Below are 25,749 nucleotides of genomic sequence, written 5' to 3'. Positions count from 1 at the left end.
CCGGCTTCTCCCCGTCACACAGGCTTCAACGTTGCCGGAAACGTGGCTTCTCAGTCGTTGCTTAAAAGTCTCCTTGGAGGGCAGGGGGCTGACAAAGGCCTGGCCTAGCCACCCTCCGCCCGATGCCCGAATGTCGCCCACGATTTACTGCTACAGCGCCGCGGGGAAGGCACGCGGAGCCCTCGGAGGGTCGCCGGGCTGGTCTCTGGCTTACACGACACGAGGCCAAACTTTCGGTTCCAGCCCAAATTAATCTGTCACTCGTGACCTAACTCAACCTTGGGCGTCCCGAGATCCAGCACGATGTGGAGGTCACGGCTGGTTTGGTCCCTTACTAGCTGTGTGACCCCGGGCAACTTATTTAACTTCTCCGTGCTTCCGTTTTCCCGACTGTAAAACGGGAACGGCCGCTGAGCTCAGTGTTTTTATGATGATTCGGGGGCAACACAGAAGGTGCCTGACGCACAGCAGCTGACTGTGGTCACTGTTCCTCTTCCTTCACCTCTTCCCTGCCGGGTCCCCGTGATCTCCTTCCTTCCTTCATTTGGTCTTCAAGCATGTATGAGCATCTGCTATGCGCCAGGGACCACGCTAAACAAGTTTTGGAACACGCATCCCATTATGTCAGCCCCCTACTTAGAACTCAAGCCTTCCCATGTCACTTTGAACAAAGTCCAAGTCCCCAGCTTCATCTCAGACTTCTTCTGATCCGTATTCACTCCACATAGCCTCCCCAGCTGCCCTTTTTTCCCCTGAAGATGTAGAACTTATCTCTGCCTCAGGGCCCTTGCACTTACTGTATCCTCCAGCTGGGCCATGCTCCCCCACCGCTCAGGTTCAGATTAATAGGCCACCTCCTCCAAGAAGTCTCCCCTGCTCAGCACACCCAAGGCTGCTGCTGCTCAGCCCTCCCCCCAAGTCACCAACGCATATTTTCGTCATCACACTTCACTGTTGAAAATGATGGTTTTCATTATTTAGGGTGGGTTTTCCTCGCTAGAATGTGGCCTGCACGAGGACCGGGACTTTTGTCTTGACCACTGTTTTATCTTATCCCCAGTGCCTAGAACAGCGTATCATGCGCTCCAGATGCGTTTTCAGTGGAAGAATCCACGTTAAGACGCCCACAAGAATTATGGAGGTCCTCTCGGCCTCTGGCAGAAGCAGGTGAACGAGGTAAGCAGCCCTGCTTCACGAGAAAGGAGGCAATATGCCAGTCTGGTCCCGCTGCTTCTAAGATTTTCACGAAGCAGTGGCGTGTGATCGCCCGTCTCCCAAGCCAGACCTACAAGAGTCAAGTGGGGCAGCGAAGGAAAGCTGGCGAGGGAGGGGAACACGGTCGGGTTGTCCAAGTGCTTGCTTCCAGGAAAGGGCATCCGAGGTGGGCCAATCTGGGGGTGGTGAATGATGGACCCCGACCCTCCTCACCCCAGACACCAAAATTAGCCTGAGATGGAGTGCATCCCTAAACCTAAAACCCAGCATCAAAAAGCTTCTAGAAGAAAACGTAAAAGGATACGTTTGCTTCCTTCAGACCGGTAGAAATTTGTTGGGGGAATGCAAAGAGCACTAATCCCAAAAGAAAAGAAAATGATACATTGGGATTTAGTCAAAATAAAATATTGACGCCCAAGCGTGGACCAGGGAAAATATTCATCCTACACACATCGGACAAAAGGCTCCCACCCAGGACGCATGAACAACTGACGCGTATTAATAATAACAAGAGGAGTGACCCCATCGCAAGAGGGCAAAAGCTGTGCACAGACAGTTCAGCAAAGAAGACACCGGGACAGCCAGCAGGTGCACACGCCGGCACTCAGCATCGTGAGCCACCGGGCAAATGCAAATCACGCACGAGGAGGTCCATTTTCCGCTCCCGGAGTGGCTCCCAGTAGAAAAGACGGGCAGAAGCCAACACCAGTAAGGACGTGGGGCAGGTGGAGCTCTCATGCACTCTGGCACAGAGAAAATCATTTTACGGTTTGGAAAATACATAAACTGGAGCATAACCTTTCCCCGTGAACCGGCCATTCCATTCCCGGGTGTTCACCCAAGGGCAGTGAAAGCATTTGGATTAGAAGGTTCACAGCAGCCAGAATCACGTGATAAGAGCAATGGCTCTCAAAAGCACCGAGCTGATGCTGGGCGAAACCAGCCAGACACAAAGTACACGCTGTCCAATGCCATGGCGTGAGGTTCTGGAACAGGGAAAGCTAATCTCTGGCGATAGAAATCAGAACGGTGGTTGCCTGTGTGTGGGGATGGGGGGGCGGCACCGGCTGATGGGGTGTGAGGGCCCTTCCAGGAGGGAAGGAAATGTCCCGCGTCTCCTTGTGAGCGGTGGTTACGCAGGTCCTTTGAATTGTTGAAAATCACTGAACTGAAGACGCATGCTCTGTGTCATTTGGTGTATCTCAATTAGAGCTCGGTGACACACAGTGATGTCACGAGAAGGGAGGCGCTGAAAAGAGCATGTGAGAAAACCCACTTTCTGGTCTACACCATGCACCCATGCCCCAGTGCCTACACAAGGAGCAAAGTGGATTCCTATTCTGTGCCGGGAGTAGGCAGGACTTGGTGGAAAACCGCCTTGGGTGTTCTCTCGAAGAACAGAGAGGGGCAGGGAGGAGATTCCCAGAGAGACGCTCATGGGACAAGACCTTCGCACCTGCCGACAGCCCCCTTCTGCTTCCTCGTCACCTTCTTCCCGCGCTGGGCAGCCTGGAGAGGCTGGCATTCACTATTTTTGTTTTAAACAAACATTTTAGAGATAGGTGCTACGTGCCAGGCCCTGGCTGATGCCTTCTGGTCTCTGTCCTTACAGGAGAGAGACCAAGGAGTAAATTGGGTTGTCAGCACAGAGCGGGGGACCTGTACCTTGTGGGGTCGGGGGCGTGTGTCCTCCCTGAGGGGCCATGGACACAGCAACCTTGGATGAGGAGGAGCCAACCGAGGGACCGGAAGGGGCAAGGTGAGCGGGCCCCATGCTTCCCAGCACATCAGAATCACCAGATGACCTCCAAAATCTCTCCACGCACAGACCCCACCGCAGACCAAGGGACTTGCCATCTTTGGGGTGGGATTCGGGCAACACATTGGGGGGTTTTTTGTTTTGTTTTTTAATAACTCCCCAGGTGGTACCAGCGTGCGACCAAGTTTGAGAACCAGCGTTCTGGATGGAGGTGACAGTGTGGGCAAAAGCCAAGAGAGAGGACAGAGAAAGAGCCCAGTGGATTTGGGAACTGAGGGGCAGAGGCGACTGAGAAGTCAAGAAATGTAGCTGAGGAGGAAGGGTCATGGGATGAACAAAGCCCCAGGCACCCAGAACCTCAAACGTGGCTGTATTTGGAAATACGATCTCTGAAGGCACAAATAAGGTAAAACTGGAGGGTGGATTGTGCAGGATTAGCGGGGGCCCTGAGCCCAGTGACCGTGTCCTCATAAGAGACAGAGAAGGACACACAAACAACAGGGTCACGTGAACAGGAGGCAGAGACTGGAGTCACGGACCCACAAGCCAAGGAGAGTCAAGAGTGCCGGCCGTTGCCAGTCGCTAGGAGAGGGGCCTGGAACATCCCCCCTTCAGAGTCTTCATTAGGAACAATCTGACAGCCACCTGGATTCTGGGGTCTGGCCTCCAGAACCCTGAGAGCAGAGTTAGATGTCTGTCGTCGGGGAAGACAAGCGTGTTCCCTCCTGAACTCTCCCACGTTCCCAGAGAAGCCAGGGAGACCCGGTTATCCGTCAGGACTGGGAAGGGGTGGGGACGGCACCCAGAGCCAGGCGGACTGGAGAAGCTTCAAAATCGGCTCTGCTGACAATCAGGGAGGGGACTGAAGGCATCTCCTTGGCAATATTGAACGTCTCGTGGAAAGAGAAACACACAGAGCACCCGTCTATGCAAAGGTGAGGTTTGACCTCCGGCGTGCTATGCATCAACGTAAGGAGTCTACAAGTCTAGCAAATCGGCCTACTTTCCCAAGAGCGGCCTCCAGGGTTTGTCCTTTTTTTGCTAGAATCTGAGAACTCATCCCTGATTCCCCAAGACGTTATATAATCAGCACCTCCAAAGTAAGGTAGCCTTGCCAATAAGTATGAGTCCACTGAATGTTTTTCTCACCAGCTCACCCTCCCCAGGGGGCATATACAAAGTCAACTAGTCAATAAATATTTATTGAATATCTCCCGAAGGATCATCACTATGTGCTACGGACTAGTGGTCAATATTTACTGAATATCTAATAGTAAGCCCATTAGTCAATAAATATTTAGATTAACGATCAGGCACCAGTCTTGGAAAAGAGAACAGAGGTGGCAATAAAAATGACAGAAGATTCTGGGTGAGAGAGCGTGTGGCCTGCTGGTAGTTCGGTCTGGCCCTGCAAGAAACGGAGGTGTTCTAGAAACCATAAGAAGGTATTTCACAGAACCAGAAAGCTGGAGACCCTAGCTCTACTGAGTAAAAAAGTGAGTGAATCACTTTACCAAGAAAGCCTGTTTCCTTATCTGTCAAAAGGAGGTAGTTGAATCAGCCAAATATAAAGAAAAAAAAAAAGCCCACGTTCAAGGTTCAAATGACTTCATGACACCCTGAAGATCTTGCTGGAGGTGCATGTGGTTCAGCGCTGATCCTTCAACTCTCAGATCAACATGAGATACATTGACCCGAGGGACCCAGAGACGGAGAGGAACAGGGACTCTGGCGTGTGGTCCCTCCTGAGGCCGCCTGCTCCCCACCTTGCTACAAACCACAGCCCCATCCTGTCGAGTGAGTCACCTGCCAGAAAAAGGAGACCTTATCTTCTCAAAATCCCCCAAATTACTGAGGAAGAGCCCGGGTTTCCTTCCCAAAACATCTCGAGATGTTCAGAACCAACACCGTGGTGAGGCAGCCACTGTGCCCAGCACTCAGGGGACAGGGGTGGGGTCTGCTGGGTAGAGGAGGGGAACTCCAATGTTTCTGACATAGTTTTCAAATCTTGTTTTCCCTTGTTGTGTGCTGTTGGGTCTTTCTCTTCTAACGTCAGAGCAGAGACTCACCACCGTGTGTGGCCCGATCCACATGGTGACTCCCGTGGCTGGAGGAAATCCTAGGGCCCCTCCATCTTTTTTCCAAAGACCGACCAAGACCAACTTCTGGCTTCTCCCCCCAGGAGGGCCCACAGTCTCTCCTCACTGGCTTTTAATCCTGAGGGCCAGGGGCGCCTGGGTGGCTCAGTCGGTTAACCGTCTGACTTTGGCTCAGGTCAGGATCTCACAGCTCGTGAGTTCGATCCCCACATCGGGCTCCGTGTTGCCAGCTCAGAGCCTGGAGCCTGCTTCAGATTCTGGGTCCCCCTCTCTCTCTGCCCCTCCTCTGCGCGTGCACTCTCTCTCTCTCTCTCTCTCAAAAATAAATAAACGTGAAAAAAAATTTTTAATCAATAAATGAAATCCTGAGGGCCGGTCTTCCCCAACCCTTTCTGCCTAAGATATTCATGCTTTTCCTTTACTCATTAGTGTCTGATTAAGACTCCCTCTGATTAATCAAAGCCACATGAAGATTTTCTCTAATCCACACGGTATTTTGGATTTGTTGCTGCTTTTTAAAAATCAGGAGATTTGGGGTTTATCTTAAAAAGCCAGAGGATCCGGCCACCTCCGAGTCTCCATGCCCACATGGAAATGCCGGCTGGAGTTGTAGAAGGCAGGCGCTTTCAGGTGGGGAAGGTGCCTTCCTGGTCCCTGGTCCCCACCACTCTCTGCTGGCTGCACCTCCACTCATCCGTGTGACCTCCCCGGCCTCTCTAGGCAACTGAGTTTTGTGGCACACAGTTATGGTAAAATGCCCAGTAAAAAGGAAACAGAATCCCGAAACATAATTGCATACGGAACGCGATCGTAACACCATAAAAACTACTCTTCGAAGAACACAGAAATAACATAAACGGCTTTTGTTTCTGCAACAACGTTTACTGTTTTCTTCTCTGTGCTTGGACGAATGATTTCTAAACTCTCAAACACTGAGCCGACGAGAAGCTTTGCCAGGTCTAACTGCAAAAACCAATTATGCAACTTAACTCAAGTACCCGTGACTGAGCCCAAAGCGCCTTCTTCTTTCAAAGCCCGATGAGAACTGAGCCGCGTTTCTGCTCAGAGCCCTTCCACACGGCAGATCTCGGCCACTGCACACGAGATTTTGAAGTTCCTCTGCATTTTGGTTTGGGCACAGTGGGCAGATTCTCAGTGAATAGGCCCGGATGGGCCGAGGGTGATAGCAGGGGCTGGGGGGGAGGGGGGCAGGGCACGGTCGTGCGTGCCAAAGCTCCTGTCCCAGTCCCAGCCCTGCTGGCCCGGGGTAGCCAACCCCTCATCTCTCCCCCTCCTCTTCTGTAAAACGAGCATCAGCTGTGGCCAAGAACCTCCGTAATATTCGAGGAGCTACTGACTGCTGGGCGTTCAGCATCTTGACCAGCAGAGTCACCGCTCAGTCAGCGAGAGCCACTGAGAGGCAAGGGAAAGGAGAAGAGGACACTGGGTACAGTAAACTCACTCCAACTGCATCTACCTTTTTTACGACCCAAACATTTATACGTTTTCGAATCCTCTAAACAAAGCCGGAGGCTACTCGTTAGCTGTATTATTTTTTCATTTCCTGTGAGGCCACAAAACCTTCCACAAGCAAATGAGAGCGGAGGGAAGTCGCTCAATGTGCTCTGGGTCTGGGCCCTCTGGTCATCTCGGGCCCCCTGTCGACCCCTGCGGGTCCTGCGTATTCTTGCTGAGCACCTGGCCCGGGGCGGAAGGTCACGTTCAGTATACGCGGCGAAGGCCGACGCTGCCCAGCGCCCAACTTACAGCATTCGATGGGGTTGGATGCAGTCTGCAGGGAGATGATCCTCCCGCTGGCCTCTGGAATGTGCACCCGGAAAACCAGCCGCACCCGCGTGTTCTTCCTGCCGATGTCCGTCTCGCCTTTCCGCAGCTCGATGTCCGCGTTCCTCAGCTTCAGGATCCCCGCACAGTCAATGCTGCGAGGAGGTTGAGAACCCCACTTAGAACTGACCATGTCGGTGAGCAGGCAAGATCACCCACAAAACCACCCAAGTCAGTTAACCAACATGGTTCCACCGCCAGCCACCGACGGGGAGGTGGGCGGGGGCGGGGAGAGCGGATTGCAATCCGCCGATCGGGATTTCAGCCAGGAACGGATTGCCCAGACGGGGGTCAAACACTCACAAAGTCACTAGAGAAATTCCCCGGTGGAAAGTACCTCCCTAGGGAACCTTTTCGGGCCAGTTTCTCTACTCTCAAAAGCGCCTGACAAACTCAAGTATGCAACTGGCAAAACTGATTGGAGACTCTTCAGTAGGTAAGAGGGGTGGATCAGCGTTAAACATCTTTAATTTGACAAAGGCACCGTGGTCACCAAAGACCGCGTTCTAGTCCTGAGGAAATTCACGCTCAAGTATGTGAAGGTAAAGAGTCGCCGTGTCTAACAGTTCGGGAAAAACCGAGGAGCAAAGGAAGTGACAAAGCAAACGTGGAAAACGTTCACAATCGGCAAAGCTGAGCGAACGGCAGACAGGGTCCTCTGTAAAATTCTCACCGTTTGCAAGTTAAGGTTCTTTTCTAATAAAGAGATTTTTTTTTTTTTTAACTCCAGTGCACGGGTGCAATGTTTCCCAAATTTGAGCTACACGCCTATTCCTTTGTGAGTTTCAACCTATCTGCGTCTTTAAAAATTTTCTTTAGCCCAAATACATTCTGACATGTAAATCAATTTAGCCTCATCCCAAGTAACATAATCCAAAGACGCATAGGTAATCTTTCTCCCAGCACACAAGAAAAGTATTTAGACATAAAGCTCTTAAAATAGAAACTTTTCAAACAAATCTCTGTGGGCCCATCGCAGAGTGGGAACCACCATCCACGACTCCTTCCACCAACTCAACTCCAGAGAGTCCCCACTACCAAATCCCTGCCCCTGGGTCCCCCTCACTTCCCCATAAAGACCCACCACCCTCGGCCCCCGAGCCCTTACGTCGCCCTCATGTTGTTCTTTGGCTCCAGAGGGATCTCCAGGACTTTGGTGTTGCCTACGATCTTCTCGTAGCTGGTGGTGGTGACGGTTTTTCCCGTGATGCGGTGCACCTGGTAGAAGGCGTGGGGCTTAAGGATGCGCTCGTCGGCTGTCCCAATGAAGATCTGAAGCCCGAGGGGCTTGTTTTCCATGTAGCCATGGAGCTGTGGGGGAGAAAACAAAATCAAAATATTACACGCCTCTAGCATGCAGGGTGCTGGCGGGTACAGTCCCTCAAAAACCTGAGAAGCTCCTGGGCAGCAGAGGGAGTGCAGGACTGCCCCACCACCTGGAGGAAAGGAGAACTAGGAGGAACCCTGGTGTCCCGCCAGAAGGGCTGCTCAAACAATGAATTACGGAGATCCTCTCCAAAATGGAGCCTTTGCGACTGTGAGAAGGTAGGAGATCAGAACTGTATTTACGGAGAAACAGCCGGAAACTGCCAGTGCTCAGCTGCCAGCAGGGTGGTGGGGAGAGTGTCACATGGTGGTGAGGACAAAAAAATAATCAGGAAAGATAAACCAGAGCTCTTGACACGGGTTGCTTGGGAAGATCAGAAGAAAAAACTTATGCTTTTTACATGAATATATTCTAATTCACAAGTTAGATTTTTTTTCTTAATTAGAAAAAACTAAAGAGCAAGGCTAAAGTGCCATCATCTGAGTCAAAAGAAAATTAAAGACTGGAGGAAAATGTGTGCGACACAGAACAGGCAAAGGATTAGTACACAGAATACATAAAGAATGCCTACAAGTGAATAAGTAAAGGACAAGATTCCTGGCCATCCTGTTTAAAACCGAGTCTTACCCCCAGTGGGTAGGACTATCTCCTTCCTTCTTCTCTATCTGCTTTTCCTTCTTTTTATCCCATCTAACATTATTACATAGCTCCTCAATTCCTTTTGCTTAGGTCCTTCTCCTACAACTGGACTATCACCTCTCTGAGGGCAGGTGTGTCTGTTTATTTTACTTGCCACAACATCCCTAGCACCCAGAATATTGCTGAATGAATCGACAAAACTATCCAACAGAAAAATGAGCAAGAAATTTGAACAGGCAACTCACTGAAAAACAAACGGTCATTAGCTTGGAAAAGACGTTCAATGTGACTTGTAAACGGGAAAATGCAAATTACCTTGGGATACCATTTTTTGCCTATTAGAATGGCATGCATGTTGCTATTTGATACAATCACGTGTTTTACAGACGGCACACAGGCACCCTCTCATGCAGCTGACAGGAACATAACCTGCTATAACTATTTCAATTAAAAATTAAAACTACAGGGGCGCCTGGGTGGCTCAGTCGGTTAAGCGTCCGACTTCAGCTCAGGTCACGATCTCGCGGTCCATGAGTTCAAGCCCCACGTCAGGCTCTGGGCTGATGGCTCAGAGCCTGGAGCCTGTTTCCGATTCTGTGTCTCCCTCTCTCTCTGCCCCTCCCCCGTTCATGCTCTGTCTCTCTCTGTCTCAAAAATAAATAAACGTTAAAAAAAAAAAATTAAAACTACACATGCCCTATGACCTGGTAATTCCATTTCTCACTACGTACCCTAGAAAAAATATCGTGCAGTCAGGAGTCATGCACAAAAATGTTTACTAAAACAAATGAAATATAAACAATGAATTACAGCAATAGGCTTCTGAGTAATATAAATTGTCCAGGCTAGGGGTGCCTGAGTGGCTCAGTTGGTTAAGCGTCCGACTTTGGCTCAGGTCACGATCTCATGGTTCACGGGTTCGAGCCCCGCACCGGGCTCTGTGCTGACTGCACAGAGCCTGCTTGGGATTCTCTCTCTCTCCTTCTCTTGCTCTGTCCCTTCCCAGCTCACTCTGTCTCTCTCTTAACATAAATAAACTTAAAATAATTAAAAAAAAAAACAAAACTCCAATCAACTGCCATAAGACAAAGTCTCCAAGGCAATGGAGGACGACATATGGTCCAGAATTGCTGTGTCCAACACAATAAACACAAAAACTAAATAAAATGGGAAATTCAGTTTCTCAGTCATGCTAGCCCCATTTCCAGTGCTCGGTGGCCACAGATGGCTAGTGGCCACGGCGATGGACGGCACAGATACAGAACACATCCGTCGTCAAGAAAAGTTCTACTGGACGACACCGTTCCGGAAAGACGGGAGTCCTCTCGTGTCCTTCTAAAAACCATACAGAGACAGGCTGGGAGTGGAGCAGAGCCAGGTGACATCTTTTTTCATAAGCTGCCAGGCCGACACCCACAGCATTTCCACGTGTCATACACACCCAAGAGTTGCCCAAGGGCAAAGATGGAAATCCAAATCAGAACCTCTCATCTTTCTCCCCCATGCCAACTGCAGAACAGGGTCCTGTTCTGCACAAATCAAAGGAAGGAGGTCCGAGCTGAGAAGAGATTTTGTTTTTGTTGGTTTTGCTTTACATTTGGACCCAAGATAAACAGATTTCGTCACCTCCTCTCCTGAACTGATCAGGAGGCGGTAAACACAGCATCCCGCGGGGTGGAGAAGGAAAAGTAGGTAGGACAGAGAGTGAGCCCCGATGGTCTCAGTCCCTTCCTCCTCCCCAGGACAGAACAGCAAAAATTGCAGCAGCCTGGGTGTATTCATGGTAAACAGCCCTGAAGATAAAACACCCGAAGATAAAACCTGTCCCACCCCTGGGGGCACCTGGCTGGCTCAGTCGGTTCAGCGTCCAACTCTTGGTTTCGGCTCAAGTCATGATCTCACGGGTTCGTGAGTTCCAGCCCCGCATAGGGCTCTGCACGGGCAGTGTGAAACCTGCTTGGGATTCCCTCTCTCATCCTCTCTCTGCCCCTCTTGTGCATGTGTGTGCGCTCTCTCTCTCTGTCTCAAAATAAATAAAAGTAAATACACTTTTAAAAAATCGTGTCACATCCCTACAGTTCTACCTGAATCCAGCCACACCAGTCCCAGCATCCATGCGTCTCCCTGGGGATGATAACCACTTCCCCTAACTGGTCTCTTGCTGGCCTTTCACAGAATAGCCCAAGAGCCTTTTTCAAAAAAAAAAAAAAAAGTGCAAATCAGACACAGACACTCCCCTGCTTACAACTCTCCAAAGACTTCCTGTGGCCTTAGAATAAAATCCAAACGTGGTCTATGAGGCTTCCGCTGGCCCAGCCTGTCACTTCTCCCTCCACCCCACTGAGTCCTGCCAAAACCAGCCACCTTCTGCTCCTGGAGCACACCCAGCTCTCTCCAGCCTCAGGGCTTTTGCACAGCCCTCCTCTGCCTAGAACCCCCTTCTGCTGGTACAGTTCATTTTCAGAGCTCTTCAGATCCTTCCCGAACCACATTATGTACTTATACCCAATGCTGGAGCCAGGTCTGGGGGCCTTACAAGACCCACTCGTTAAATTTTTAGAAATTTTAAGAGTCAGTGGGTGCCACTTTGGTAACTTGAAGTCCCCCACAGTAGGGATACTGATACCCCCCAAATTGGCAAATGCTACCAATCGAGGCTCTTTTTTCTTTTCTCCCCCCAGAGAATTGGATGGTCAAGGTTCGCTACCACACCACTGGCACAATGACTTCATTACCACCTGAGATTTTCTTGTTTTGTTAGGTGTTTGCTTAGTATCTCTGTCCCCCACCGAAACACGAGGTCCATGCATCTTGGTAGCAGGAACTTTGTTTACCGTGTTCAGCGTGATCAGTAAACATACTGGATCCGTGGTCACCATCAACAACGACGCGTCAGCTCAGTGCATACCTCCCACAAGCCCAGCACCGAGCTCGATGACTTACGTGCGTCACAGCTCTGTGTAGGCTGGACCCACCAAGGCTTGTGCAAGACCAGCGATCTGTCCCAGTTAACACAGCTAGCACAGGACGGAGTTAGGATGTGGCTCTCACAGGGCTCTCAGGCCACCCTCTTAACCGACACATGCTCCGTGTCCTTGCCACCTGGGTCTACAGCTGCTCTGGGGTCTAGGACTACAGGGCAGAAATGCACGTCAGGAAACACAAGTAAGGGCTCAACTGTGAGATCAAGGGTGTTGGGGGAGCGAGAGGGGGATGGAAGGAGAGAAAGAAGGGCATCAGAAAATTCAGCACAAATAACGTTTCTCCTTTGTGGAGGAAGAAACGCACTCCTTTAAGAAGGACGTCTCTGCATTCCAGAGCTCCCCCTGGTTGGGTCGGACCAGCTACTGTGGTCCAAGCAGATGGGCGCCCACCTCACTGAGAGGCCCCCTCTCCCAGGTGACACCGGAGAGGGCTCTGGACTCGGGAGAAAGAAGAAAGGATTTCACCCTCGGTCAGTCACAGCTGAATTTCAATCCTGCCTCGGTTTCTGAAAAGCTGTGTGACTTTGGAGCAGTGGCTCCGCCCCTCTGAGTTTCAAATGCTCCCGTAAAACAGGGACACCACCTCCCACTCCCCAGGGCTCTTTCAAAGACAAAGTAAGATGACTTCTGTAGGGTGCCCGTGAACCGAGAATCTTCCCGGTCACCGGAGGAGGATGACTCAGAACACAAAGGTGGTATTACAGAACTGAATGGAAAGGTAAAGGTTGTCTGCGAAAGCCCGGTAAAGTGAAAAACAACCCGAAACATGCTTGTGGGTGGTAAACCCGGGCACTAATTCCAGTCTTCTCTGCGGGCTAACAGCCCCTCTGACGTGGGAGCTGGAAGGAGGCAGGGCCCAGGGAAGAAAGCTCGCCACCTCGCATGAAATGAGAAGAACACTTCCCCTCCACCCTCGGACCTCCACCCTCCCCTCCCCGAGAAGGACTAGCAGGTGCCCAGGGCCCCGCGTGCTCATTCGGGACAGTCCTGCCAGCAATCTGGAGGTTTGGTAAGAAGGGCGCGTAGCCATTTACTGGCTTCTCCAAAAAACTGAGCGATTTGGGTCTTGCATAGAGCGCTTCGTGTCTTGGGATGGCATGATCGGCCCCTAAGGCCCCCTGCACCCTGTGGTCCCCATTTTAGGGAGACCTCGGTCACGAGGCCTCTTTCCAGGCTTCTCCCAAGGTAAGGTCTTCCCGGGGGCCCCGGGCAAGCAGAAATCACCTTCCGGCTGCAACCTAGAAGCTCAAGGTCAGCCGGTCTCCAAAGCACAAGAGGCTCCGTTTCCTGCAGCCGAGGGGAGAGCGAAAGTTCTGCTTCTTGTCATTTCCCAGGCGGCTGACAGGGTTCCAGGAAGAAGGGATGTCTCTAGGGCACATCGTGAGGTTTGAGGCGCGGGTGGGGGGTGGCATAGCTGGTGGAATCTACACAGCAGGAAAGCAGGGTTCCTCCTTTTTTGGACGAGAAAGCTGAGGCTCGGCGGGATTGAGGGACCTCCTCAAAACCCTACAGCCCCAGAGCCACCGGGCGGAACCCCAGGGATGTGGCCTTATCGGCTTCCTCTGTGTCACACCTGCCTCTTAACTCAGAAAAAGGCCAACTCTCCCGGAACCCGGAGGAGGCAGTTTAAGACAGGCAGGGGCATCCCCCCCCCCAGCTCAGCAAAAAGGACCCAGAGGGGAACATCGGTGTCCACTCCTCAGAGGCGCACATGTTCACAGGGAGGGCTCATCAGACCCCGCCTCCCCCCCCCCCCCCCCACCAAATTCAAGTTCTTCCCGCTCCCAACAGCAGTTTAACTGCCCCGGTGCACAGATAAAAGGGCATCGATCTTTGTTGATATTAACCTTACAACAAGACAAAGGAAAAGTGAGTGACGGCTCATTCACGGTGGGAGAAACAGACCATACGAAAACTGCGTAAGTTATAAAGGAAATACTCCCTCAAAATAAGTAAGCCTTTTAATGTATTCCTTCCAGACGTTTCTTCTAGGCCCACACGTCTGGGGTTCTATCTTACATGCCATTTCCACTTAACAATACAGGGTGACCATGTCCCCTTGTCACTCGTCACTGAATCTTGTCTAATGAGGCGATCTCAAAGGGCCGCACGGGATCCAGGGATCAGACTAGCAGGACCGGGTCAGGTGCCTGGGCACAGGGTCACGTGATTTAAGGAAGGCCTGGTTCTGAGGACTGTCTAAATGCGAGGCAGGCACCCGGGAGAGAGTGCGGCCTTAAACTCTGCCCCCACCCCCGCCCCACCTGCCTCGCCCTGGCGTTTCCGTCCCATTCCAGGCCACAGCTGTGACCTCCCCACCCCCCACCACCCCCCCCAGCTGGGCAGTGAGCTCGCTCTAACTCTCCCCTGCTATGAACGCTGCAGCGAGCGCTCGGAGAGGACATTTCCTTGAAAACGATTTTTCTATCGACGCTGCTCAGAGCTTTTTAAACACTCTCAGATGGACGACTGCCACCGCGTCCAAAACGTGGGACTGATTTTCAACATGGCCACCGGCCAAAGAAACTGTTTTGAATTTTACCAAAATCAAACTTTAACAATGTTAAGTAGCTTTTTTTGTTGTTGAATTTGGAATATTAGGAAATTGGTACCGTCCTCAAAGACTTCGCTCTGAAAGAAGAGAAAAGCGCCTAAGGGTGTTTTCTTGCGATTCCCCCACAGGCATGTGGGGAGAAGATCTTTACAAATGTGCACGCATCCCAAATTCCGCCTTTATTTTGGGATGCGAAGAGTGTGGAACATGCCTGCCCCCCAACCCCCTCCCCCAGACACAGACCGCCCCCCACAGACCTACACACACACACACACACACACCAGGCAAACCAGACCATGGTTTTGCTCTCGCCTCAGGCAACCCAACAAGCACTACATACCCATCTAGGGAGCACACATTAACTTCGCTAGAAATCCTAATTCCCGGGTTTCTAATCCTGACCCTAAATCCTAATCCCTCTCTCCCTCATACAGGCTCCACCTCAAAGTCCTGTCAGTTCCACTGCCTAAAGTGCACTCTCTCCCTCCATCGCCTCCTCCCTCGTCCCAACTCCCACCTTCCCCTCCAGTCCCCAGCCACCATCGCCCACCGTCCTGCGGCCAGGATGACCTTTTAGACGCTTCAGTTGGCCATCAGTCTCTCCCGCTCCCACTGGCCGCGATGCCGTGCGTGGCCCGGCCCCTCCCCGCCGTGCGCCCCGGCCCCTTACAGGATCTTCCCTGCGTCTGATCGTCGGGAACGATCTCCCCCCACCCCCACCTCTGTCCTAGTTGACTCCTGGTCACAGTGCAGAGTGTGGCTCCAATCTTAACTCCCACGGAAGTCTTTCCTTGCTCCCCAGGTGGGGCGGGGCCCCTCAGCAACCATCTCCTTTGCTGCGTTTACCACCAGTACCAGATAGAATTCGTTGCCCCATCAATCGCCGCTTGTCTCCCCGCTTCCGTCCCTGTAAAGTTCCATGAACTATGCAGCTGCCCTTTTACAGACGAGGAAGCTAAACTCAGAGACGTGAGCAGCCCCCTCCCCGGCACGCGGGCAGCCGAGCAGGGATTCGGATCCGGGTCTGGCCTCCTTCATCTGCTCTATGTGCCCTGACACCACAGACAGAACAAGGGCGCCGCCCAGGTGGTGACCCTGCTTGAAATACATAAACCTAAGAACAGAGCCCGCAGAAATGGGGTGCCGACAAATCCGTGGCAGACGATTTTGCGGTTATCTTCCAAAATTAAAAATGTAATTCTACTGCTAGTGAGTGGGCCGGCCGGAGGATACCCCGGCAGACGTGCAGATAAAAACAAAGGACAAGGTTATTCAACGCAGCACTCTTTAAAATAGCCAAAGACTGGGCCCAATCAAAAGAGGGCTGGTTAGGTTGGTAGTAATATCTTACGCAGTATAAGGCTGTCACGGTGAAGAATGAGTATCCTAGGAACCGGCATGACAGTGACTATGAAGGGCATCCGTTGGCATTGTACAGTGCACAACCTGGGCAACTCTAAGGAAGCGCTTCATATCCAGAGATAAAATCATCTCCAAAATGTACCATCAATAATAAGAACGAATATATCTACTTCTGTTATGAAGGTGTGAGGGTGGGGGCTGTGTGTGTGTGTGTGTGTGTGTGTGTGTGTGTATCCAAAATAAAATTTAAAATAAAAATAGAATCAGACGCTATTTTTTAAAATGTCCACTAGATTTTGATCATTCCCAGGGAGACGTTCTATTGTCCCAGGAGCCCGTGGTTGTAGCTCCCCTGAACCTATTACAATGATTACAACTCAACAGAAAAATTATTTTCTGAATGTATAATGTAAAAAAAAATAAGGCCAGGGCACCTGGGTGGCTCAGTCAGTTGGGCGTCTGACTTTGGCCCAGGTCATGATCTCGCGGTCCGTGAGTTCGAGCCCCACGTCGGGCTCCGTGCTGACGGCTCGGAGCCTGGAGCCTGCTTCGGATTCTGTGTCTCCCTCTCTCTCTTCCCCTGCCCTGCTCACCCTCTGTCTCTCTCAAAAACGAATAAACGTTAAAAAAAATTTTTTTAAATAAGGCCAAAACATTCTTTCAAAGAAAGAAGAACCCCCCTCCCCGCTTTTCTCTTTGTGAATCTTGACCTTTCTTTTAAAGGCCACAAGGAAGAAACCCTGAAGCCGTCAAGGCATAGAGGCATGCCCCATCCCGTCCTGCATGCCAAGTAAAGACCCAGAACCCACCCACGGGAACCTCGGGGGTAGGAGTCCAAGGTGGGACCCTTCAGCGAAGGAAGAGGAAGGCCCAAGTACCAGCAGGCTCCCTTGGGGTTCGGGGTATGGGGCCTACAAACCAAGAGAGAAGCAAACCACATGCCACATCCAGGCAAGTAACAAGTCTTGGTGACTCAACGCTCAAAATCCACCCGAAATCTAACCGCTTCTCACCAGCCCTATCACCACCGCTCCGGTCTCAGCTTCTACGGTCTCCTGCCTGGACTGGTGCAGTAGCCTCCTTCCTGCTTCCATCCATCCCCGCCCTCCCTCCCCGCCCCCTCCCCCCATGTCATCTCCACACACCAGCCAGAACGATCTTTAAAATCTTAAGTTAGAGATCCTGTTCCCCGGCTCAACACCACCCCCACCCCCCTTTCCCCGGCTCCCCACCGACAGCAAACGTCTTACTCAGATCAACAAGCCGATGTCTCTCCCAGGACTCAGAAGATCCCGGATGATCTGGTCCCCTCTTCACCATCCCCAGCCCACCCTCCTTATTCCCTCCGCTCCAGCCACACTGGCCTTGCTGTGTTCCAACGAGCCCTCCTGCCTCAGGGTCGCAACACTTATTGTGGCCTTTGTCTGGAAGGTTCTTCGCCCAGACCCACAGGGCCCGCACCTCACTTCGTTCCAGCCTCTCCTCATCCCAACGGCCCACCCCAATACGGTGCCCCACACCCTTCGCACTCTTCGTTCACCCACACCGCTTTACGTTACGTCAGCCTCTTACCGCTAACTGACCTCGCACGGTGTATTTATTTGCTTTTTTCTGCCTCCTCCAACTACATCATCAGCAACCTGTCTGTCTTGTCCACTGAGCCACCTATAGCGCCTACGATGATGCCATGCTGTTGCTCGACGGGTAAGCGACACTAGAAGGGAGGAGAGCCCCCCAGGAGGGGGTTGAGTGGCTGCAACGTCTCCAGACCATCCCCGTCCCCCTGACCGAGAGCTGCTATGCTGCCCACACCGCCTCCGCTCCAGCTCAAATTACCTTCCTGGCCCGGAGCGACCGCTGCGTCCTGCTCAGCGCGGGGAGGGCTCAGCTGGTCGGACCACCGGTACCGGGACCGCCCCGTCCCAAACAGAGGGGACGGCATCTCCAGCGTGTGACGAAAAAGGAGCCCCACATCTCTCTTTCCGACCCAAGCTGGGGCGACCCAAGCTGGGGCGCCCCCAGCCGGACAGGGGACCTTCTGTGCCCGGCACGCCGCGGACACCCACGGACGGGGCCACGTTGTGGAATCACATGGTGAGCCCAGAGAGGGAGAATTAGACATGTGGCACAGGCTCGAAAACAAAACAAGACAGTGCCTCTCAGGATTCTAAATTAAGAAGCAAGTCATTCTGTATTTCTCGCATCACTGGAAATTAAAAACAGACCTATCTACCGCACAGCAAGCACGCTGCCTGAAGAGAGGCCTGATGGCCTGAAACACGCTAAATTTGTCTCCAATTACCATGTCCACACCGGGAACCCCGAGGAAGCCATGGAGAGATCAGAGGCGAGGTACGTTAGCAAGCGGGATTCCGGACCAAGAGCCACACCCTCTTCTCCTCTCCCCTCCTCGCCCCCCACCCCCAGTCTTCGAACAAAGACACAAAGCCCCCTCCCCTCGTCAGGGGCTACAGACACCAGCTTTCCCTTCTCGGGTCTCACTCGCCCCCCTCGGCCCTGAACCCCCAGCCTCTGGTCCAACCCGACAGAAACGTCAGCTCAGCTGTGGCTCCCCATCTGCACCCCCGATCCAGACCACCTCTCTCTCTGGCCAAGGAGTGACTGAGTCATACAAGAGAGGAGTCTGGAAGTCCTGGATTAAAACATGCAAGCCTTCTTTGAGTCAGCGTTTGGGGGTTTTTTGGTGTTTTTGTTTTGTTTTGTTTTTTGTTTTTGTTTTAAGCCAAACGAGCACTTTTCAGGTCGTCTTTCTGTGCTATTCCTCGAGTGGGGTCACCGTGACACAGGGCCGTAAGCCCTGGAGCCAGACTGTCTGGGGTTACATCCTGGCCCTGGCACTCCCTCGGTCATGGAAGGGAAGTTAGGGAGTTCGCCGGGCCTCAGTTTCTTCATCCGTAAACGGGACTAAGGACGTGATGCACCTCACCGGGCTGTTGGAAGGATTGAGTGAGTTACGTCCAAAGCATGCAGCGAGCATTCAATAAATATCAGCTTTTATTAATATTCTCCCACCAATGGCTGGGTGACTTTTGGCAAATTCCTCTTCTCTAGTTTCGGTTCTTGGAAGAGATCATCTTGAAGGTGGTCCCTCCGCCCTAAAATGTAACGATCCTCAGGTATGTTTAGACTAAAATCCAAGCGCCTCATCCCCACCTACAAAAACCCTGTATGATCTGGTCTTTGCCCACGTCACCAGCTTCAGCGCCCCAACTTTGGTCCAGCCACCTGGACCTCCGTGACGGTCCTTCAACAGGCTGAGTTTGCTCCTACCTCAGGGCCTTTGCACTGGCTGTTCCCTTAGCCTCGAACACCCTTCCCCCACGTCTGCCCGTGGCCGGTTCTTCCCAATTCATCAGACCTTAGCCTAAATTCAAGGCCTTCTCTGAGCGGCCTGGCTGGAGTAGAGCCCCCACCCTCACCCGACTGTCGCCCCCAGTGTAGCTTCCTGTTGATTTCCTTCTTGATGGTGCTAAGTGTCCCCTCATGCTTGTGCTTATTGTCTGCCCCCCCCCCCACCTCCTGCTGCCGCTAGAATGAAAATTTGTTCATTACTGTGGCCCAGCACCTTGAGCACTACCTGGCATGTAGTAGACATTCAATAAATATTTGCTGAGTAAATAAATGAACAGATTGATTCTCAGGCTCCTATGTGGCTCAACATATTGCCGAGTGATTCATCCTCCAGTGACCCTGAAAGAGGAGGCTTATTCATGTCTGGAAGAGAATCCCCACATTTGGAGTCCGCCTAAACTCAATACCATTTGAGCCAGTCTGCAGGAATGTGTCTCACCGTGAAAGAGACGTATTATACGAAGCCAAGTCCCTTGGAAGTCAGAGAAGAGACAAACCCGGGCTGGAAAAATGAAGTTGACAATCTCTTCTCCAGGCAGCGACAGAGTCGCAAGTGCAGTGACTTGGCAGCCTCACGGAGATGGTGAGGGAAAAGCGAGGCCCGGGCAATGCCCCCCAGCCCGCCTGTGTGTTCACCCAAAGACCCCACAAGAAGGGACAGCACACTTCAAAAACGTTTCTCCCGGAGTCTCATTCCAGGCTCTGGCCTGATACTGAGGAATAGGAGATATACTGTCTGCCAGGGGCCTGGGCTCTGGGAGAAGCGGGGAAGGGGGAGAGGACCGAGTGCCCCGCAGGGGGGCAGCTGGGGACCCAAGGCACCTCTCGGGCCGTCCGTGCACCCACCGATCTAGCGGTACCCGACCCGGCAGCATGTGGACACCCCAAGGATGCTGGGGCAAGAATTCTACCTTGCCCGCCCCGACGGCAGCCCCACGAGAACACTGATAAAAACTCTGCCAAGAAACCGCGGTTCAGCTTTACATAAACGTTCCACCAAAGACAGGGACATCTGGGCGAAACATACACTCCGGCCCCTCCTTTTTCACGGCAGCCAAAAGCTGAGCAGGCTCCCCGGGACGGTGGGGTGGGGGAAGGCGGACTCCAGAAATGCAAGAGGGCCCTCGGAAAGGTGAGAACCGTCCCCAACACAATCACACCCCCGCCCCCAGCCCCAGGGCCGCGCAGGTCTCTCTGGATCCAGACCAAGAGCTCTGAGTCACTTTTGCCACAAGGGGGAAAAGGGGAAGGCAGACGTGAGGTGTACCTTTCCGTACTCTATTTTGGGATTTTAAGATCCAGTTTCTTTCATTTCAAAGGGTGGGTTTTTGGAGGGCCCCCGCACAGCTCTTGGGCCCTGCACACGGCGAGACGGCGGGAAGCCGGCCGCGGCCGGTGACCTGGGGAGAGGCGGGGCGCGCTGGCAGATGAACAAATCACATCATACAGGAACAAGGAGCCCGTTCTTGTGTGCGGCCGCACGGGGCCTGGCTTTCGTAACATGATGGAAGACTGGGGGCCGATCCGCTCTGACTCACCTCTTTATGAAGGCGGCTCCCGCGCTCATTCGCTCGCTCACTCATTCATTCATTCGTTCACTGAGCAGAGGGCCTCTCGGGGAAAGGCCGTCAAGCGGAGAGCTGCGTCCTACCGAACAATTACCGCACGGCACAGGGACCTCTCTGGATAGATGGGAACATTTGGGATTATCAGGGTCCCCCGTCATTTATTTCAGATGCGGGGTTTAAAAAACAACAACGAGCGAGTCAGGATTTCTCAGCCTTGGCGGACTGACCAAAGGCGACTGTTGATCTGGGGGCCGGATCACTCATTACCTGTTGCAGGGGCCGCCCTGCGCACCGTATGACGTTCAACAGCATCGCTGGCCTCTCCACTAGGTGCCGGTAACCTGCTTCCCCCCACCCCCCACCCCCGCAACCCAGCCGTGATGATCAGAAACGTCTCTGGACACCGTCAAATATCCCCTGGGAGACAAAAATCACCCCCGTGAGAACCGCTCTTCAATTACGCTTTTTCTGCAGGAATCCTGTACTGAAATCCCACCCCTTGTCCATCAAACTGGCCGAACTGCCAGCCCGTCACTTCTCACCTGCTCCTGTACCTCCCCGGGGTCCCACGGCCGCCACCTCTGGTCTAGACCACTGCACCCACCCCCTTGATTATCTCCCTGCTTCTCTCTCAGCCTCACCCCATTCCAAATAGCCTCTACAAGCAGCCAGAGAGATCTCTGTAAATCAGGTAACATCATTCTTCTTCTTGAAACCCACCAATGGCTTCCCAGTGCATAAAAAATTAAATTCAAATTCCATGCCCTGCAAAGGTCCTGCATGATCAGATTCCTTCTTCTCTGTCCAGCTTTATCTCCTACGGTTCCTTCCCTCGGCCACTGCAGGCAGCCATACAGGCCTCTTCATCATTCAAATATCTGAGCTCTCCTGCCTCAGGGCCTTTGCACTTGCTGTTCCCTCTGTCTGGAATGTTCACTGATTCTCAAGTGCCTGGTTCCTTATTGTCATTCAAAAATCAACTTAAATGAATCCATCCCTGGAGAGGAATCCCCTGACTACCCCAACATAAAGTAAACCTCCTCCCCAGGCATTCTCTCCTATTACCTACTTTTTCTCTTTAAAACTCTTTATCACAGGGGCGCCTGGGTGGCTCAGTCGGTTAAGCGTCCGACTTCAGCTCAGGTCATGATCTCACAGTCCGTGAGTTCGAGCCCCGCGTCGGGCTCTGTGCTGACAGCTCAGAGCCTGGAGCCTGCTTCGGATTCTGGGTCTCCCTCTCTCCCTGCCCCTCCCCCACTCATGCTCTGTCTCTCTCTCTCTCTCTCTCTCTCTCTCTCTCTCTCTCTCAAAATAAAATAAACATTTAAAGAATAAACCAACAAATAAATAAATAATACAACCTGAAATGATCCTATTGATTGTTTAACCTGTTCAATGTCTGTTTCCTCAATGGAATGAACATCTCATGTTTCACCTGGACTCAGAGCCTGGCATGCAGTAGGTACCTAATAATTAATGAGTAATCTGTATACTCTAAACATTGCACGATGAGCATATATTACCGTAGGTACAAGAAAAAAGAACTTTTTAAAAAGTAAGAGCTGCACCTTGCCCAGAATTTTGAGCACTGACTTTTAAAGGACTATGGCGCCTGCTGTCCCCATGGCTCCTTAGGACACGCTCTATGTATAAAGGCCAGGAGGAGGCAGGCACTCATCCGGGTTTTATAGATGAGGCAAAAAAAGGCTCAGGTTCCCTTATTCTTTTACGGACTATAGACAAAGTGCCTCCGATGTGCCTCACACAGTTCTAGATGCCGGAAACTCAGCACTGAAAACGATAGGACTAGCGGGAGGGAGGGCTGGGGGTTTTGACTTTGGCACACAGGTCCTCAAGAGAGAATCTCAAATGTCCCCAGGGACCATCAGCCATCACAGGAGACCCTTCCTGCCCTCCTCTCTGGTGGCATCCTGTATGGACCTCTCCCAAAGCCCTGCCACGTCTCCAGCTTGAACATTCACCTCCTGAGACCACAGGCAATAGACAATCAGGTAAGAAACGAAGTACCCATCTCTCCAAACGTTAAACTTGTATGATAAAAATGGTGTTACAGTATCTTTCTTCTTCAAGGTCAACAGATGCCCTCTATCCGTTACTCATTTTCCCTTCCTTAGTAACAGGATCCCAATTGTCTCCGGTGACAATGAGCCTGGCTAAGAGTTTCTACTTCCCAGCCTCCTTTGCAGATCAACGTGGCTACATTACTGGGTTTGAGTCGATGAGACGCAAACAGAAGTGTGGTGCGAACTCGCAAACAGGTTCCCAAGAGGAAGCTAACCCAACTGGGGAGCGGGCCCCTTTGGCCCTGTCTTCTCTCCTCCTTGGGATTTCTCTGCTCAGAACATGGATGTGATGGTGGCAGCTCCCGCAATCATTTTGGACCATGAGGCAACCTTGAGTGGAACAGGAAGAGAGAAGGAGCCTGGATTCCTGATGGCTTCCCAGCGCTCTGAATCATTCATCTCTAGACTTTGCACATAAGAGAATCAATGTTTGAGTGTTTAGGGAACTGTGATTTTGGGTTTCTGTTAGATACAGCTCTAGGCCTAACTGAAAGGCCCATCCTTCTACCACCATAATGGAATTTTCTCCATGCCTCCATGTTCCCCTTGACTGTACCTCAGTGGAAAGAAGACAACCGTGTTAGGTGAACCTCAATTAAAAAAACAACCAAAAACTCAAGGTGCAAACCGTAGATCCACAGATCAGAGCACATGTCTGATTTATAGGTGTCTTCCCCCCAAAAAATGATTTCTCTGAAGAGCCAGTGCTGAAAGTGAATCTGAAAGAAACTGCCCTAAACAAAAAGTCAAGCAATCCAACCGCTCAGAAATAGATCGGGTGACGACACCCAAGTCAATCCAGGAGGCTCCCCGCCCTCTCGTGCACAATCTGAGTGAGCGTCTAGAAAGGTATTCCCGGGAGGGGGGTGGTGGCATGGGGGAACAGACGGCTGTCTGACGCACACAGGAGTAACGATGGGACTTTTGCTAGAAATAAAATTGCTGCTTACTTTCTGTCTGGTTTCCCAATTGCTTTTTCCTGGTCGAAAGGTGCCAGGCCTGGCAGCTTTCTAAAAATCTAAAATTCAAGTCAAGTCAACAAATATTTGTTGAACCCTGTCTATTCCACCCCCCCCCCCACCAAAAAAAAAAAAGCCACGCTAAGGAAAATTGGTATCACAGGAGAACGCTATAATTAATCGTAATAATGCCAACTGCAAGGACAGCAGCAGCTCATAACGTCTTGAGTGCTTGCTAAACGTTTTTATACGGGGAAGGGAGACACAGAGAGGGTAGGCAATTTGTTTAAGGTCACGCAGCCAGGCAAGGAGAAGCCAGGGTTCCACCCTCGGCAGGTCTAGCTCCAAGGCCCATTCTCTTGACCACTCGCTGATATTCTGTGCCTATTATTTTGGAAGGCAGGGGACAGCACACCACAGGGGCCACAACAGTGCTCCCCAAACCTCAGCCACTCTCCAACCATGTTCCTGAGCTTTTACTGCACTCTTGGTTACTGAATCTTTCTCTTTAAAATTAACTTCTGGGGAGCCTGGGTGACTCGGTCGGTGAAGCATCCGACTTCGGCTCAGGTCATGATCTTGCAGTGCGTGAGTTCGAGCCCGCGTCAGGCTCTGTGCTGACAGCTAGGAGCCTAGAGTCAGCTTGGGATTCTGTGACTCCCTCTCTCTGGCCCTCCCCTGCTCGCACTCTGTCTCCCTTTCTCTCTCTCAAAAATAAACATTAAAAAAAAAAGAATTAAAATTAACTCCTATTTTTACTTATAGAAATGTATTGACAATCTTTATGTCACTACCATAAATAGGAAACCAGGATCACCAGTCAGAAATCAAAGGTGCACATAAACACACGACAAAACAAAGGGGCCCAAAAAATAGTTACAGAAGTGCTTTCTAAAATGCCAATTAAGAATTCATCTCGCAGGGAACCCCAGTTTGCAGGATACAGACTGACATACAGAGTAGATCACAGAAGGGGCTAGGGAAAAACACAACCCAGCCTGGGTGATGGGGGGCAAGGGACTAGTTACAAAAACTACGTGGGTTCGGTGCCCAGACACAGGAGAGGCTCAGCAAACCTCTGCTCAAGGGGCCAAGAAGTCCTGCAATAGAAAACACACCATTGCCCTGCCTGGATGCTAGAAGGGTCCTGCATGCAGAGAAGGGAACAGACAAAAAGAAAAAAAGAAAAAAAATCAACCAATGTATAAAAGTTTGATGCATTTTCCTGAAACAAAAAAACGGCATCTGTTCAAGCAGCTGCTGGCCTGTGTGTCCGTCTGTCTTCCTCATTCTGTGTGTGTGTGTGCCTGCGGGCTATACAGCAGGGGGCTGGTACGTGTGTGACAACTGGTTCTCCGAGGCAAAGGGCTGGATTCGTAGTGCTCGCTAATTTCCAGGGTGGAAATGCTCCCACCGTGGCTGATTTCAAGCCATGGGCATGACGTCAGGGAACACGGAGCTGGGAAGAGCCGTCCAGGAGCACAGCATTAGACGCTCTTCCCACCCTGTGGCTACGGGGGGTGTAAAATGAGCACAGATTATATAGTAAAACGTGGTAGAATTCCTGAAAACTTAACCATCGGCTCCCGTGAACCAGTACAAACCGGCTTGGGCACAGCCCCGCGGGTGGGGACATCTCTATGCACATCTGTGCGTAGGAATACCCACTGGACAATTCGCACACCCATTTGTCACCCTGTTCCCTCTGAGAGCAGGCGCACACACGCCCCCAGCCCCGCTCCCCGCTCCCGTCCTGGTCCGGTCCCCTCTCTCCATGGCCCATCCTTGTATCACTTCTGCCCTTCCTGGCCTCTGTGCCTCCTGTGGGGGCACAAACACCCCTGCCTCCACCAGCCTGGGCTCCCCCCACCCCTCCCCGCCCCCGGCCCCAGGGCTCCAGGCTGCTGCTCACCGCAGCAGGAACTACAGCCCCGTCTTCGAATCCGATCACACACATCTTCCTGTCTAGACAAGGCCACCGG

General features: G+C 51.9%; 1 protein-coding gene across 5 annotated transcripts in view; it reads right to left on the bottom strand.

The window, feature by feature from the left end:
• Positions 1-25,749, bottom strand: part of NFATC2 (nuclear factor of activated T cells 2) — a 157,673-nt gene that overhangs the window by 68,533 nt on the left and 63,391 nt on the right. For all 5 annotated transcript variants that reach the window (XM_019458136.2, XM_019458137.2, XM_019458135.2 and 2 more), the window contains exons 4-5: positions 8,027-8,229; positions 6,841-7,013 (exon numbers count right to left, since the gene is read on the bottom strand). In XM_019458136.2, the coding sequence (XP_019313681.1) occupies positions 6,841-7,013; positions 8,027-8,229 (376 nt within the window). The remainder of the gene's footprint in view (positions 1-6,840; positions 7,014-8,026; positions 8,230-25,749) is intronic.

This window comes from Panthera pardus, unplaced genomic scaffold, assembly GCF_024362965.1.
Source record: "Panthera pardus isolate Hobbes unplaced genomic scaffold, ASM2436296v1 HiC_scaffold_25, whole genome shotgun sequence".
Classification (NCBI taxonomy): Eukaryota; Metazoa; Chordata; class Mammalia; order Carnivora; family Felidae; genus Panthera; species Panthera pardus.
This window is presented reverse-complemented; position numbering and strand designations above follow the sequence as displayed.